Here is a 16,619-nt window from a genome sequence, read left to right as displayed (position 1 = left end):
ATAATTTCACAGCATTCACAGGATATTAATCTCAGCAGGTGAGTTCACTGGGTTTAGATGGACTCTATTTACAATACCAACGTGTCTCCCTTACCATACATAGCTAACGCGAAACAGCGCCATGTGTGGCCAGTGGCCACACAACACACGCAGTGTAAACACTGGTAGAGAATACATTGGAAAAGTTAAGAGAATTACGCCCGAGGCCCAAGTTCGATACATTGATAATGCAAGTCCCATTTTAGCATATCCTGTTTTCTAAGGATAGGCCCTTAAATCTTAAACATGGCTGAGCACTGAATCTAATTATGTAGGCTACTTGTAAGGATCAACATCGATGCAGGAACAGGGGAGAAAGGAAAAGTCCAGACGCAGGGTGAGAGTTTTAAAAATAAGCGTGGTTTATAAAACCCAGATATGACAGGATAACCAAAGTGTATACAGAAATACAAATACCATCAGGAAAACCATCATAGTACAGTGTTATACACTCAACGTTTACAAACTACTTCGTAGAAGGGGCCCAAGACAATGGCTAGACTTGTAAGACATTTATTTTTCTTTTGTCTCAGGTTGTTTAAATCACTTGCAACCACATAATGCATTTACTATTACTTTGTTCCTCTTATCAAAGTAGTACATCCATCTATTGAACTACATGTACAATCACGTTCAGCTAGATTATAGAAAGGCTACGACATCAAGAGAGAAAGAAGGGGGAGGGACATGGAGATATCAACTAGCACTTTTACATTAGGGGGGTTAGCAAGCACTAAAAACAGTTAAGTCATGGCAGTTTCAATAATGTTTTTCTAACCATGAATAAAATGTGACGTCAGGGCTTGCGTTTCCATCATTATCATCAAAATATCAATCAAAAACTGTACAAAATAACCCCTATTTTCAGCGGGTTGTCCATACTGTACCTCTGTAAAGATGTCTTTGAATAACAAGACACTGCACATATAAAGATTCCTATTTAACCCGGCTTTCACAGTAAAGCTTGCTGTCAGTCAGAATTATTCCCAGCGGACTATATGCAGTTCCCAGATCCGTTTGTGATTCCCTCCCAGAATCGTTGGTTGTTTTCACAACAGTTTCTACAGGAATGCTGGTTGTACTCTGCAGGCCTACTGCCCACCATTCTACCAGGACGTGCTCAACTTTCACTGGCTCGATATTTAAACAACCGACATAATGGGTCGCTTGATGGGCCGGATGGAGCCTACTTGTCCAGAATGTCACGTTCCTTTAGTTTTTCCCCGGTGGTTTTAAAGTACATGCACGTGTGAACACTTTAATATAATTGGGATTTGAGCACACAGGAATCCTCCCTTCTCTTGTCTTCGACTTTTCCACAAACCCTGGATGACGATGGGGGCGGACGCCCGGGTGTATGGAGAGGAGCACCAACAAGATACAACCAATCACAATCCAGAATCACTTCTGAAGTTCTGTTTTTTTTTTTTTATGTCTTCTCTTTTGTATACAAACACAGTCTTGACAGATTTACAGCTAGAAAAGAGTGCAGGGCTATGAACAATGGAAGAAAAGCTCCTCCTCTCCACCTAAAATACTGCTTCTTCTTTTTTTTTTAGCAAAACATTCAAACGTATGAAAGCAATCATTGTCACGGCGGCGTCAATGATTGTTAATATACACATCATGGAAAATAAATTAACATCTATTTACAATGCAAGAACACAACAAAAAAAAAGCAGCATGCAGGCAACTCAACATACTACAGAAACACTCGGTAGTAAGCTTGCACTATCTGGCACAACACAATCGCAGTGAGGCAATGCGGGCTACGTGTATGTGCGTTTGTGTTTGTGTACATCAATGTGTGCGTGTGCGTGTCTACGTGTGTTGGGGCGAGTGGAGTGTGGGGGTGTGCAACATTGTAACCTCTCGCGGAGATGAGTGAGCTTCAGTAGTACATGACATTTATATACATTGGCTTGGATAGGACATCTATCCGTTGTTTTTTCTAAATGCTAACCCTATAGGAGACACAGAATCCTTCCCTACTACTTACTACGACGATGGCGCCACTGCACAGAACAGGAGGGACTGAAATGCTACGACACTTTTCAGTGGGAAGGTAGATCTCTCTAGATTAGAACAACATCTCTCATCCAGACAGAATCACATTAGGACCGGAAGACAAACAGTCCTTTCTGTTTGAGTATAGAGCACCCGTTCTGACGGCCTGTCCACTCGGGGGCGGTGGTTCGGTGAGACAGTCACAGGGGTGGGCTGCAGACAACGAACTGAGAGTTCAGTGAAGGGATAAGGGCCAGACAGGAAGTGAAACAAAGCGCGAAACACACATTTTACCCGTTTCCTTTCAAAGTTGCGGTCTTTCCTCCGAGAGCAAAGGGGCCTCAAAGGACGAGGCAGCAACATACTTTTAAACCAGTTCAATCTAGAAGGTAGTGCCGAATAGAATGGGGGGGGGGAGAAACAAAATAACACATCAAATAATTCAACAAAGTGCTTTGAAAAAAATTAGGCAACAGTGAACATGACAACAGAAGATGTGTTGGATACTGAGGAATAAATCCTGGATAAACCCGGACTCTGCAGGTGCTGAGACTAGCCCAGTCGGCCTCTGGAGGCAGTGTTTACTACATGACAGCATTCATGACGATTGGCAGACAGCCCTTAACCATTTAAGACTACAAGAGCCAAAGCTGAAGTCAGTTATTCAGTGTTTCAGACGTTATCATCACCAGTGCATTCTGGCCCTGTTTGTGAAAACACAAAGCCCTAATTCAGCTCAGGCAGGTTAAGTGAATCTCACCACAGACACATTCATGGTTACAATGCTTTGGTAATGAATATAGTAAAGAATAGCGATGCACATACAATAATAAATAGCCATAGGGCACTTTGATATAAACCATCCAAGTTTTTTTTTGTTGGCTGTTGCTTGACTCCTGGCTGTGTGTTGAAGATCTGGCACAAGACCAGACATTAAAAATAAAACAATAATTAAACTGTAGAAAATTCATGAAAAATATCCAGGCAAAGATGCATCGGGCAGATATACACCCATCAAACATTGTTTACAGATAAGGAATATGTTTCGAACAGAACATAATTACTTTTTTTTTTTGTAAATGTTTCGATTTGTTTACGTATTAATTGCACCTTTTCAGTGAGTGCATACAGGGTCGTAGCTATTCAGTGACGTCAGCAAAACTCAATAAACAAAACCAATCCCAAACTCTTATAAAACAACCAGCAGGTAAAAGAAGAGCTGTATAAAAGAACCAACGAGTTGAAACCAGTTGATTTTTTCTGATATGCTGCTAACGTTTGTTGAGTCCTTTCCTCAGGCGTGTTATTGTTGAGTATCAGTCCTTTAAATATGCTTTTAAAATCCCTGTCGATCTAGTGAGAATGCTTGTAAACAGTCGTTTATAGCCGTCTACTATATATCTCTGCAACTAAAAAAAAAAAATACGGAAACTTTTTTTTAAAAGAAATATACAAAACGTCTCAAAGTAAAAAAAATAGCTAAAAAGAAAGAACAAAAGAATACTCAGAAACTTCCTGCGGCAGTGTGGTCTCGGCTCTTCGCGTAACCTTCAACGTCTCATCTGTATGGCTGTGTGTAGTCACGCTCCACTGTAGAAATACTATGCTATACTGTAGTAGTACTATGCTATGCTAAACTTTACTATCTTATACTATACTTGTGCTTCAGCAGGTTGTTGACTCGTAGCTTTCAAGGTATTCTGTGACCAGCGTCATGTGCGTGTGTGCGTGTGTGTGTGTGTGTGTGTGTGTGTGTGTGCGCGTGTGTATTTGTGTTTGCATACATACTGTATGCGTGTGTGTGTGTATCTGTGTATATGTTGGTGTGTGTGTGGGGGTGTTTTTGTATTTGTGCATATATGTGTATGTGTGTTTGTGTGTGTATCTGTGTGTATCTGGCTCTCATGGCTGGACTCAGCTGAAGGCCTCATCATCCGTATCTTCAATCAACACCTTTGTGTCCTTCTTGGATCTATAAAGAGAGGAAGAAAAAGAGCAAATCACAGTTAAGAAATAATACTTTCCTTCTTGATGACGGCGGTCAGAATAAACATTTCTTAAAATGTGACGTAAATCGTCTTTGGTCATCTCAAAAGGAGAGTTGGACACCAGGATGAACGAGTGTTACTTTAATATAACATCAAACTATCAAATATATAACGTGTATCTGAATTGATGTTTATTATTATTTTGATTAATAATCTCATGACTAAATGCCACAATGTAAATTCACTGTTCATTCTATTGCTCACCATAGTTGCATCTCATTCTGCATGGGTTTGTGTGCGTGTGTGTCTGCGTTTATAGATTTATAATAAATAATGTTCTACACACCAATATCTTGTACGGTACGGTATGTCCAATTGACGTGACTTACTGGGAGGTGGACAGCAGGGGGCGCAGCAGAGACAGGCTGTAGGACCTCTTGCGGGGCTTCTTGCCCGTGCGGTTCCTCACGCCCTCGTCCTGGTCCATCATCTGCTCCAGCAGCGTCTGGTCGTCGGCGTTCAGCGGCGCCACCGAGATGTCCCGCACCGCGCGGAACTCGCCGCAGTTGTTGAGGTGCTCGTTCTCCAGGCGGAAGAAGTTCCACACGAAGCGTCTGGGTGGTGGGGGGGGGGGAGTAGAAGAGAGACACTCAGAACGTCACGCTGAGTCTAGAGGCGCCTGCAAACTCAGATGGATGGATGTTAAATATATATATTTTTTTCTTAAAGGAGATATATTACATATAATATTATATTATAAATATGTCACCTTTAATGTTTAATGTTTGTTTTATGCAAAAACATATGTGGCATAAAAAAGTTGAGAAAGTGAGTCTTGACTGAAGGACTCAAAATGAGCCTGAAAACACTTTTATAGGTCTGAATCGACGGCGCCCGTTGGTTTACTAGTTCACAAAGTCGTAGGTTTCACAAGATGGCGGCCGCCATGGCTTGAAGATCCCGTCTCAGAGGCCCTCTGTCCTACCTGAAGACCTCGAGGGGGGCGAGCACGGTGGCCACGATGTCCCCCGTGGAGTGGGTGCTGGTGATGGTGCTGAGGGAGATCTGGATGGTCCAAGCGAAGCGCAGGATCACATCCTCGATGATGGCGCAGTAGTAGTACGCCTGCAAGCACGGCAGAACACGCCACTGAGCTCTGGATTTCGTCCACAAAAGACTCACTCGTTCAGTGTTCACCTTGACTCTGCGTAGCCTTCCCCCCCCCCCTAACCCCCCTGTAACCCCTCTTACGCACTTATTTTATGTTGTACGTCCTGGCACTTAAAAATAGTCCTTGGCATTGTGTAGCATCTTATCCTTGCTATCTTTGTTGTATACGGGGAATGGGTTAACCTAACAATTGCTAGTGTTTGGCACTTGGTTCTATGAACATCTTTACTGTACCGATAGCGATATATTGTTTTTCTTTCTTCTGACAAATGTACTTATTTTAAGTTGCTTTGGATAAAAGCGTGGGCTAAATGCCCTAAATGTAAATGTACCATGTATGGTGGAATAAAGGGGCGATGTGTTGATTCTGATCAAAGATGTACGTAGACAGTTATCTCAGTGTGTGTTCAGTGTGCTTTCACTATGTGTATTTACTATGTGAATCTGATTACTATTTGGGAGGTTGTGGCAGAACACCAGAATCTCTGAGCTCTGATGCGGGATAGTCCAGCTACTGAATCCTTATCTCTCTATCTGCCTGCTATCACTGCTACCAGCTCTGTCTGGACGCCATGCCTTGACGCCACCAGCTGACTCCACGCGACCTTCATGCCCTCTGCTACCTCAACACGGTGGCAGATCCGATAATTCAATTCAGTTTATTTTATTTGCATAGCCCTCAATCAGTTACAGTCTCAAAGGTCTTCACAGGTCATCTATTTATGACACACACACAAGCAAACATTTTAAATCATTAAGTTAATGAATGATTTAAATTATTCACTTTTTTACTGTGTTTTACTGCTCTCTTTTACTGACATCGCTCTCCGTTTTATCAATGGTGATTAGCTTCATCGACAGTCAATTTATCATCATTATTTTATAACTTTTACCTTGAAGCTGAGTTGCTACTCATTTAGACTTGGGTGAATGAATACAAGCGTTTTTGACTATCTTGAAAAGTGTTTTTAAGTTTGTGTATTTGAAATGCTGCATTATTATTAATAATAATCATGACTCATAACTAAATGCAACAATGTAATTCCACCGTTAATCTGCAAAGAAGCATGGACATTATATATGCTATAGTGTGCTATTGTTTTGGGTAGGATGCATTTCCTTCTGCATGGGTTTTGTGTGCGTGTTTGTACCATTTCCCCCACACGGACTTCACCCACACGGGCACACACACACACACACGTCACATGGGCTGAGGGCTACACTTCAGTGCCTTGTGATGGCTGAGTTTACCGTACCTTGTGCGGGTAAACAATCTCTTCCCGGAGGAAGGTGTTCTCCCCGGCCCCGCGGTCAAACAGCCCCCAATCCATCCGCAGGTCCCAGACCAGCGTGTACAGGGAGCTGACGGTGGAGAAGACGATGAGCAGGTAGAAGAAGGTGTCCGCGTCCGCATGCTTCTGCTCTGGAGTGTCACAAAACACACACAACGCCGGGGTCACTACTCGACCCCACTGGATGCTTCTCTCCGTTTGATTCGCAAAATACTTGAATGGCTTGGGTCGATATATTCAAAGCCACAATTGAAAAATTTGAGTACATTCACAATTTAAACATCTTAATTGGGATTTGAATTGTGGTTTTGACATCCGCTGATTTCAGAGGCAGATAGTTGCAGTACCTGATCCTCCACTAGAGGGAGACCTGTTCCCATTTTATAATAGGCCACCATTTATCACGCATAATCGTAGATAATGCCTATTGCACTCTTTGGAAAGTTAATGACTCAGTGGAAAAAACGTATGTGCATGTAAACATGTACAGCTTTACTACACCTCCATACCATTTTTTTTTATCCGGTTTTCTCATCATATTTTGTTGTTTATATGGCTGTTTGGATGCCTGTGGGGGTAATATCTCATACCTGCATGTGTTTCTGTTGTACCAACACTACAGGTTTGTCCTTCAGATAAATCCCAGCAAAAAAGCAGACGAACCATCCAGTCAAAAATAATGACTAAATACATAACAATTATAATTACTAATAATTAGGATTAACATTAAATAAATACAAATACTTATAGATCCATAAAACATGTTGGCAGTGGACTGTTCTGAATATAGCCTACCCCTATCTTTACCCTCTATAACCTCTTGTGTAGACACAGATGGCACACGTGATTACAAAACAAGGTTAGCATAGTTTAAATGTGCCAACCAAACATGACTTTGACCTTTGGACATTGAGCGAGTTATTGCGTTAATGCTTAGTTTCAAGCCTCCAAAAGCTAATTTATGCATGCACACGAGTCTGTGCGCTGTGTTTAAATTGCCGGATGTTGATTTACCTTCGTTGATTCAGTTCGGTCTATAGTTTCAGCCTGAGCTATAGCTATTGAGCTCGACAGTAGCCCCTTCCAGACAGAGAAGTTGGTTTCTGGTTTCCATCTAAGTTGCTAATTGTCTCTGCCCACTCAGAGCCAGTCAGGCACCATAACTGTGGACGCTTAGTCATTCCCCTGTTAAGGGAAATCAACGGCATGCATTCAAGTTAATCTCTTTATTTCAAAAGCTGAACGCCACCTTAATGGTGATCTTCTTTTGTGGCCGTCTCCATTAAAAATAACCAGTGACAGCAGCAGCAGTGGCAAGGAGTTCTTAACCCTAAAACACTGACCTTAACCACCCGAATAAACTACCAACTAAACTAAACCATCCTACTAAACCTAACTACCTACTAAACCTTTAGCCGGCTCAATGGACATATTGCAGGGTATTCCTGACAGTATCGTACGGCTGTAAAACAACACTCGTTACATGAGCACGATAAAGACCACGTTATTCTTTGTCATTCTGCTCATTGAATCCATCTTGAGCTCCACTCTTTCTGCCATTTAGAAACTGGTGCACTGTAGTCTTCGCTGCGAAGTCACTGGTTTTGAAGATGAGAGTCAACAGGCCTGTCCTGTACCATAGCCTCCGTCCCCTGCGCAACCCTGTGCCCGTGGGGCTCTGGTCCGCTGCTCGGCCACGCTGAGGTAGCTAAGCCGTCTGCTTAGCGACGGCCCGGGCTGCGGCAGTTGTCTTCCCGCCAGGCTCCGCTGACCAGTAGCCGGCGGGGTCGTTACACAGGGTTAGTGCGGTTCACACGGCCATTGATTTAGAGCAGCACAGGGGCTAACGGTGGTCTGTGGCTCTGTCACATCCACTCAGCGTGCTGTCCGTCAACCAGACATGGGCGGGACTACAGGCACGTTAATGCACACACACACACACACACACACACACACACACACACACACACACACACACACACACACACACAATCGCACACGCAAGCACACAATCACACGCATACAAACAAGCACACAAATACTCACACACACACACACACACACACACACACACACAAACAAGTGCACGCACACATACAAGCACACACACACACACACACACACACGCACAAGCACATGCATACACACAAGCACACACATACACACACACACATACACGCACATACATACCCACACAAAACACATGCACTCTATTGTGCATATAGGCACATGCATGCAGCGCCAACACACACACCACACAAACACAGAAACACACACAGACTGCAGCAAACGTGCTATTATGTCTAATGGCCTCAAAGAAGATTGATGTTATTTAGGACTAAGTGGTGCAGCATGGACAGGTCCCTACTCCAACAACAGACCCATTACCCACGGAGAGAAACAGGTAGAAAAGGACCGTAACTGTCAGGCTGGATTCATCTGATTTGCTTATGAGATCATTAGCGTTCATCTACAGGAGACCATTATTATGCAAATCCGTTATCATGGACTTTATCCGTTTGGCCTCATTGCTTATTAGACGACACAATCAGTATGTTTCTGCCACATCTCTTGCCAAACATCCAGATTACAGTCTGACAGGGCCCACCTCGCCCCGTATGAGGACATCTCCAACCTTCCACGTGCAAGAGAGGGCTGAGCGAAGGTGACAGAATCTTCATTAGCGGTTTGAGTCCACCAGGAGCCACCTGTAGGGGCCACACCTGTAGGGGCCACACCTGTAGGGGCCACCTGTAGGGGCCACCTGTAGGGGCCACCTGTAGGGGCCACACCTGTAGGGGCCACACCTGTAGGGGCCAGCTGTAGGGGCCACCAGTTGGGGCCACACCTGTAGGGGCCACCTGTAGGGGCCACAGCTGTAGGGGCCACCTGTAGGGGCCACCAGTTGGGGCCACACCTGTAGGGGCCACCTGTAGGGGCCACACCTGTAGGGGCCACCTGTAGGGGCCACAGCTGTAGGGGCCACCTGTTGGGGCCCAGACTAGAGATACATGTAACAGTGGTGGTAATGTAGCAGCAGCGGGAGTGAGCCCTGCAGGGAGGAATCAGAGTTCAGGAGTAGCGCGCATACAGAGACACACAGTGAGCCCGGCGTGGTAGGGCCGTCTCTCTCAGTACGCGCCCAGGCTGATAATGAGAGGCCCAGTTTGTAAAATGAAGTTGCAAAGGCTGTCAGCTCTGGCCTCATTTTTATTCCAGCCGTGTCCGGCAGACATGTGTTCCGCCTCGGGGTGGCTATCGCACATCTCCCGTCTCTTCTGCACCTCGCCTCCCCTTCTCTCTTCTCCTATCCTGCCCTCCTCTCCCCTGCAATCATTTTTCCTCCTCCACCTCTCCCCTCCCCTCCCTTCCTCCCCTTCTCTCTTACCTTCACCTCCCCTCCTCTCCTTTCCCCTTCATCTCCGCATCTATCCTCCTCTCTCGACAGCTCTCCTCCGTCGTCCTCTCCGTTCCTCTCCCCTCTCTTCTCCTCCCATCCATCCTCCTCTCACCCCCTCTCCCCTGCTGCACCTCTTACCTCCCCTCTCCCCATCCTCACCACCTCCACACCTCGGAGGTTCCTGGGCTTCTCTTCCGCCGCACCCCCCGTGTTGATGTCTTTGTTTAGCCGTCTATGAGCTGTCCTCAACACGGTGGTATTTTCCACTCCTCTCCCCTTGTTACCTTTCTCAACCTGCTCTCCTCTCCCCTCGCTCTGCTCCTGTATCCTGGGTCCATTCATCTCCCTCACCCCCCCGCTGTGCTCTCAAACGCTAGTTTTAATCGCACCGTCTACACGCGGCATCTCCTGGTGCGTTCTGGTTGACGTGCAGGACGTTTTCCTTCTCACTTTTGATTCTGTTGCATCGGCTAAAATCATTTAACGAGCAATCTGTATTATTTAGTGAACTAAATACTGCTAACTGAACTAAACTGCAAACCAGCATGCTTCTGACAGCATATCCCACCATGCAATGGGGCTTCATCTTCTGATGAAGCCCACACGCTACATCTGCCAAAAAATCAATGGTTTGAACGGTTTACCAATCTTCAGATGTCTGCTATTCCAGGAAGTGAGGTCATGAGGGGTGAGGAGTCAGACAGGATGTACTCCAAAGCTCTCTGCCTGGGCTTTTGCAGTAAGGCTGATGACACATTCAGCAGGAACACACACACACACACACAAACACACAGACACTGGGAACTCGGCCAGATAGCCACGACATCATCAATCTGCTACAGCTGGAGCCAGCGATATGAACAAGACGTCACACTAAGTGCCGGTGACACCGCCCCGGCCCGGCTGCTGCCTGACTTCCTGGTACTCTGATACCCTACCGGAACAGCAATGGCCGCCCAATAGACTCTAGAGGGTTCCACGGTCAGGCTCAATATCACATCCGCCCCGTCATTGCAGTCAAGTACGAATGAAATTGTAAGTAGGATGATATAATATGAATAAGGTAGTAATATCAAGACAATCAGAATATTATCAATTATTCTGATAGTTATGATAATGAGTACTAGAAGTAGCAGTAGAATAGTAGTAATAGTAATAGTAGTAATGGCAATAGGAGTTGTAGCGTTAATATTTGACGTTTGACGTCATTATTCAGTTATAAAATGAACTAAATTGACTACAGTGTGAAGCCTCAATGTGTGGAGACCACTTCTGACTCAGAAGCTCCATCAAGCTTAAGACCGGTGTTTGAACCGGTCGCGTGATCGTTATTTATGTCTTATGTATCAAAAGCGTGTGCCTCAAAAGAGAAGACGCTTCCCCACAGAGAGATCTACATAAGAGTGTCTTCCCGTGAACACACAGCCTCTGGAACAACCTTTTCAGTATTCATATGAGGGCAACGCAGATCTGTGGTGAAGCAGATATGGATCTGACCTGCGTGCGCGTTCTGGGGTGTGTGTGCGTGCGTGCATTATGCAAGTGTGTGTTTCTGTATGCGAGGATGTACGTGCCGGCGTGTGTGCGTGCGTGCATGCATGCATGTGAATATGTGTGCGTACGTGTGCGTGTTTGGTGTGTGTGCATGTGCGTGTGTATTTTCTACGTGCGTGGATGTGCATGCGGGTGTGTACGTGCGCGCATGCATGCGAGTGTGTGTGTGTGTGTGTGTATGTGCGTGCCTGAATGTCCTCCCTCCTTCCTCACTTAACCACCGCTCTCCATTACTACGTGGGATGAAGGAGGGCTTCATACAGAATAAGAGATGAAGTGAAGCCATTAGCTAAGGGCCTACTGGCTGCAGACCAGCGGAGGCAAGGAGGATACTGTTTAATGGACGCCTTCCTGGCTTGCCTAACAAGATAGGATAAGGATGAAATGAAAAAAAAAGATGCCAGTGATTCTCCCTGTCTTTTGGCATCGCATTCATTACTTTATCTTCACCTCTTGTCCAATTGTCCACTCAGCTTGCCCTCTCTCTCTCTCTCTCTCTCTCTCTCTCTCTCTCTCTCTCTCTCTCTCTCTCTCTCTCTCTCTCTCTCTCTCTCTCTCTCTCTCTCTCTCTCTCTCTCTCTCTCTCTCTCTCTCTCTCTCTCTCTCTCTCTCTCTCTGGTCAATTATCACCCACTGGCAGTTTGTTTAGGAAGGAAACATAATTTATTGAATCAAAATGATTTGACCTAAAATAAAACAAATAATTGATTCTGGGAATAAAACTTCCACACTTTAAGGCATGTATAAATGTATGCCGATTTCTGTGAAACTATGATGATACATCGACAGAGGCACGAAGCAGTCGTGTGAAATGGCTGCTTTATCATCTGGCTGCCATGTTTTTGAGGCGGCACACTTTGTGATAAGGCTTCAGAACGGGAATAATCGCAGGCTAATTATGTAGCAGCAACGATAGAGAGTGACTTGACTTGCTAATGACAGCCAGCTCCCCTCTCCTGCCCTCGACTGTGTACCTTCTCAATGCCTTTCTCCCTTGATTCTCTCTCCTTAGTTCTCTATTTCACCAGGTTTCTCCCTCGCCTCCGCACTCTGGCCCTGAGACTGAGAACGCTGTTTGTTTCCTATTGAGAGGAGAGAACCTTGGAACTCCCTCACTGTGTCTCTGTGTCGTTCCTATTATGGAGGCGTGAAAGCCAGGGGCTGCCTGCTTGTATGTGTCTCTCCCAAGGTCAAATCTGTTGTTAGTGTGTTGTGCTGTTTCCTTTACATCAGACCGAAGCTCCTCTTTTGGTCCCCCCCCCCCCTCCCCCAAGTCTAAAGCCAGCACCACTGTATAGCAGTATGGTTCAAACCAATCACAGAATGAGCTGGAAGACCAGTTTGTTTCTAGTGAGCTCTACCAAGAGGGGTTAAGAGCGACGGTCAAGACGGCCATTACTTGATTAAGAGAAGAAATCCGGCAGAGAATAAAATCAATCTTGTAACTCAACCCTTGATTATACCCACACTATTTGGCATCGAGATACGACAGACATTCTACAAGCTTTTCCCTCGCATGCACATTCGTTTTCCGAATATTTTGATGCTGCAGCTGTTGTTGCGAGGTGAGTGAGTGAGTGAGTGAGTGAGTGAGTGAGTGAGTGAGTGAGTGAGTGAGGGAGTGAGGGAGTGAGTGCGTGCGTGCGTGCGTGAATGAGTACGTGTCTGCACGCACGTGCGTTCGCACATCTCCTTCGCCCTACCTCGGTGCGTGCTGTAGAGCGCGGCAAAGGTCACGACGAAGAAGGTGGTGGAGTACTTCCCGGCGTTCACCAGGTGAGGGAAGGCGCGCTTGGTGTCGCGGTAGCGCCGGAGGCACTGGACGAAGCGCACCCAGGCGGGGAGACACTGGATGACGGCCCGCACGCCGTACGAGTAGCTGTGGCACACGAAGTGATCTGGGAGGGGGGAAGAGGGGGGGAAACATGAATGGAATAACAAGGGAAAACCGGAGAATGAGGAACGTTTGTAAGGGATTCTTTGGATGGGAGCGTCGGCCTAATCACGAAAAATTCAATCAATGTTTATCACTTATTGTATGTTGTACGCCCTTGCACTTATTAATAGTACTTAGCATTGTGTAGCATCTTATCCTTGCTATCTTTGTTGTATAAGGGGAATGGGTTAACCTAACAAGTGTTGGTGCTTGGCACTTGGTTCTATGAACATCCTTACTGTACCGAGCGATATATTGTTTCTCTTTCTTCTGACAAATCTACTTATTGTTAGTCGCTTTGGATAAAAGCGTCTGCTAAATGCCCTAAATGTTAATGTATATCATTTTAGAAAATTACAAAACAAACGGATGACATGCAGGAAAACCTGATCCGAGTTTCGTCCGTATATATGAGCAGTATATACACCATTGATTTCTCGTCGATATTGTAAATGAGTTTCATTGCGAGGTGGATTCAACATGTCAGTCGGGTGTAACCCTCCACACTAAACCCCCCTGGGTCTGACCTTTGCCGCTGGGCAGTAGGCCCTTCCTGTTGCCCCACTGCAGGTCGAAGATGTAGAAGCAGATGAGGTACTCCAGGTCCATGAGCACGATGACCAGGGAGTTGAGCTGGTCCGCCAGCCAGAAGTCTGCGAACTCCACCCGGTGGAACGGAGCGGTGAACACCCGGAACTGGACATGGGGGGAGGGAGGAGGCATACAGTTAGCTGTGATCGTCACACCTTTTGTTGTATCAGACCCGCGTCTGGGACGGTGCTATGGATCTGAGGAGCTGGTTGTTGATTTAAAGCCTCTTTGATTTGACGAAGGTCCTTTGGTTCTCCGATCACGTCAAGATGGCTCACTCTTTGATCCGGTTTACTTACTATATATTTGTTTGTTTTATCGTTCTATGCATGAATTGTAATTATCTTATTTGCATTACAATCGATTTTTACGTTTTAAATGTTCGATATTAATAACATTTGATTTGAAGGGCCAATGTATTGTGGAACTCGTAATACTAGGTGATAATTATTCATATTCTCCTTTCCTAGCCACTTGGGAAGAAGGATTTAAATGGCCGCAGATAATCCTCTTGCACAGGCAGCGGCATTGTAGTGTCAATACTCTGGAGACCATTCTGTTGACGTGATTTTGGTGTAATGTGAAAGCGAAAGCAGGATGCAGTAAATTAGCAAGCGCTTGCTGCGGCACTTCAGTAGAGGACGGCCAGGCAGGGAACAAAGCTCGAATAATGAGCCCTAGTGCTGAGAGGAAGCAACAAGCAAAGTCTGTTATCGCCACGCCACAGAATAACCTGATGACTCTGTGTGTGTGTGTGTGTGTATGTGTTTTTGTGTGTGTGTGTGTGTCAACGGCACAAAAGGCAAACAGGGCGACAGACAAACCGAGGAGACAGCCTTTGAGGCAGCCCTGTTTGGAGACTAATCTCGGACGCCGGTTTTGTTTTGGTCTTTGGGTTATTTGAAGGCATGACCGGCTGGTGCTTGTCTATTGACTGAGGCTCTGTAAACTGATACCGTTTTTTTGTTTTTTCTCTTTTCATTAAACCTCTCTCCTAGCCCCACCTACCCCCTTAGGCCAACCCTGACATTCGCAAGCCAGTGTATCGCCCCCACGGCGCTGGTCCCCCGAGGGCGGGTCCTCAGATGCAAATATCGACCGACTGATACATTGATTTATTCTAATATGGATCAGCTCATTCTTCGTCGAGCCTTACTCGGCCTGCCAATCACGGCGTGTATTGATCGGCCGCTCGTCGGGCGCTCAGGTTCTCTCCGCTGCGACGTCTCAAGGCTAAAGCCCGGGCCATGTTTTTCATTTCTAGAGCAAACACTAGGAGAGAGGAGCGTGCGGGTGCTGCCTCTTCAGTTTGCCCTGTGATTGAATGTTTGTTTGCTGCCTCACCGCCCCACCGTAACAGGTCTGGTGTTTCCTTTGAAAAAGCCACAACGATGCTGTGAGGATCCATGTCATTTCCGCAAACAGCAGGGGCGTAAATAACAAACAGTAATTTCATCTCTTGTTCGACGGTAGCTCTCGGATGTTGAAATCGATGTATATATTTTTGTCTTACAATTTATTATGAGGAAGACACAGGTTTTTCAAACAGACATAATGCGCGATGCTCGATGACAAATCCTCTGTGTCCGAAAGCGTGGTCGTATCTTGTTCTATCTCAGCCCCATCACACCTTGCCGAGTGATAAGGGAGGGGGGGGACTTGAGTAAGGGCTAGAGCAACAAGACAGACGGAGAAAGAGAGAGAGTGAATGAGTGAATGAGTGAGAGAGCTAGGGAGAGAGACAAAGAAGGAATGATAGAGGAAGAGAGAGAAAGATAAGTGGGGGTTGTACTGAGATATTGGCTGGGAGGTTGGGGTGGGGGTGGAGGGAGAGGGAAGGGGGAGAGACAGTTTGGGGGGGGGGGGGGGGGGGGGTTGTGGATTGAGGTGCCTAAGGGGGGTGCAGCATACTGATATATCTGTGCTGGTAATGATTGCACAGTCACAGCCGCACACCTCCCCAGAGACTCCACTGCATTCTATTACCCCTCACCCCTCTGCCCTCTCTCTTCCACAAACTTCCTCCCCCCCACCCGCCCGAAGCGCGCTCCCTTCCTCCCCAATCCACACACGGAGCGCGGAGCAGACAAAGAACCGGCAGACAGGGGTTTGGTAAACATGAGTTCTGAGCGGGGGAGATGTGCGTTTCACACACAGGAGGGCGGCGTGAAGATAAGGCGAGACGATGTAAACACGAACGCTTACACGCGCCGGAGACGAGGCCTGTTGCGTTCCACGTCGATTGATCTAACCATAATATCTCTGATCAGTCCAACAAAATAGCACTGTTCTAGATCTATAGTTTTGTTCCCTCTGTGTGTGTGTGTGTGTGTGTGTGTGTGTGTGTGTTTGTCTGTGTTAGTGTGTGTTAGTGTGTGTGTGTGTGTGTGTGTGTTAGTCTGTTAGTGTAACGATGAGGGGACAAGCAAAATTTGAATTATTGTAACGTTTCTGTCAAATATTTCACACCCCCACACACACAAATCCCCCCCACACACACACACGCACGCATGCACATATGTTGCTTCATCGCAGGGTTACACAGCGAGACCCCCCCTCCCACATCAAGACGCTGACAACGCAACACAACAAGGGGAGTGGGCTGACCAGCAGCTTGAGGAGCCAGAAGCGGGACTTGTAGT

The 16,619-nt window shown here is 46.2% G+C and overlaps 1 protein-coding gene across 1 annotated transcript in view; it reads right to left on the bottom strand.

Moving 5' to 3' along the window:
* Positions 1 to 377: 377 nt before the first annotated feature.
* xpr1a (xenotropic and polytropic retrovirus receptor 1a) overlaps positions 378 to 16,619 on the bottom strand; it is a 67,873-nt gene continuing 51,631 nt past the window's right edge. The window contains exons 9-15 of the mRNA XM_030371989.1: positions 16,585 to 16,619; positions 13,914 to 14,082; positions 13,154 to 13,348; positions 6,461 to 6,627; positions 5,020 to 5,159; positions 4,424 to 4,648; positions 378 to 4,018 (exon numbers count right to left, since the gene is read on the bottom strand). The exon at positions 16,585 to 16,619 is cut by the window's right edge and continues 151 nt beyond it. Coding sequence (XP_030227849.1) covers positions 3,961 to 4,018; positions 4,424 to 4,648; positions 5,020 to 5,159; positions 6,461 to 6,627; positions 13,154 to 13,348; positions 13,914 to 14,082; positions 16,585 to 16,619 — 989 coding nt within the window. The 3' untranslated portion in view covers positions 378 to 3,960. The remainder of the gene's footprint in view (positions 4,019 to 4,423; positions 4,649 to 5,019; positions 5,160 to 6,460; positions 6,628 to 13,153; positions 13,349 to 13,913; positions 14,083 to 16,584) is intronic.

Source organism: Gadus morhua, chromosome 12 (genome assembly GCF_902167405.1).
Source record: "Gadus morhua chromosome 12, gadMor3.0, whole genome shotgun sequence".
Taxonomy (NCBI): domain Eukaryota; kingdom Metazoa; phylum Chordata; class Actinopteri; order Gadiformes; family Gadidae; genus Gadus; species Gadus morhua.
This window is presented reverse-complemented; position numbering and strand designations above follow the sequence as displayed.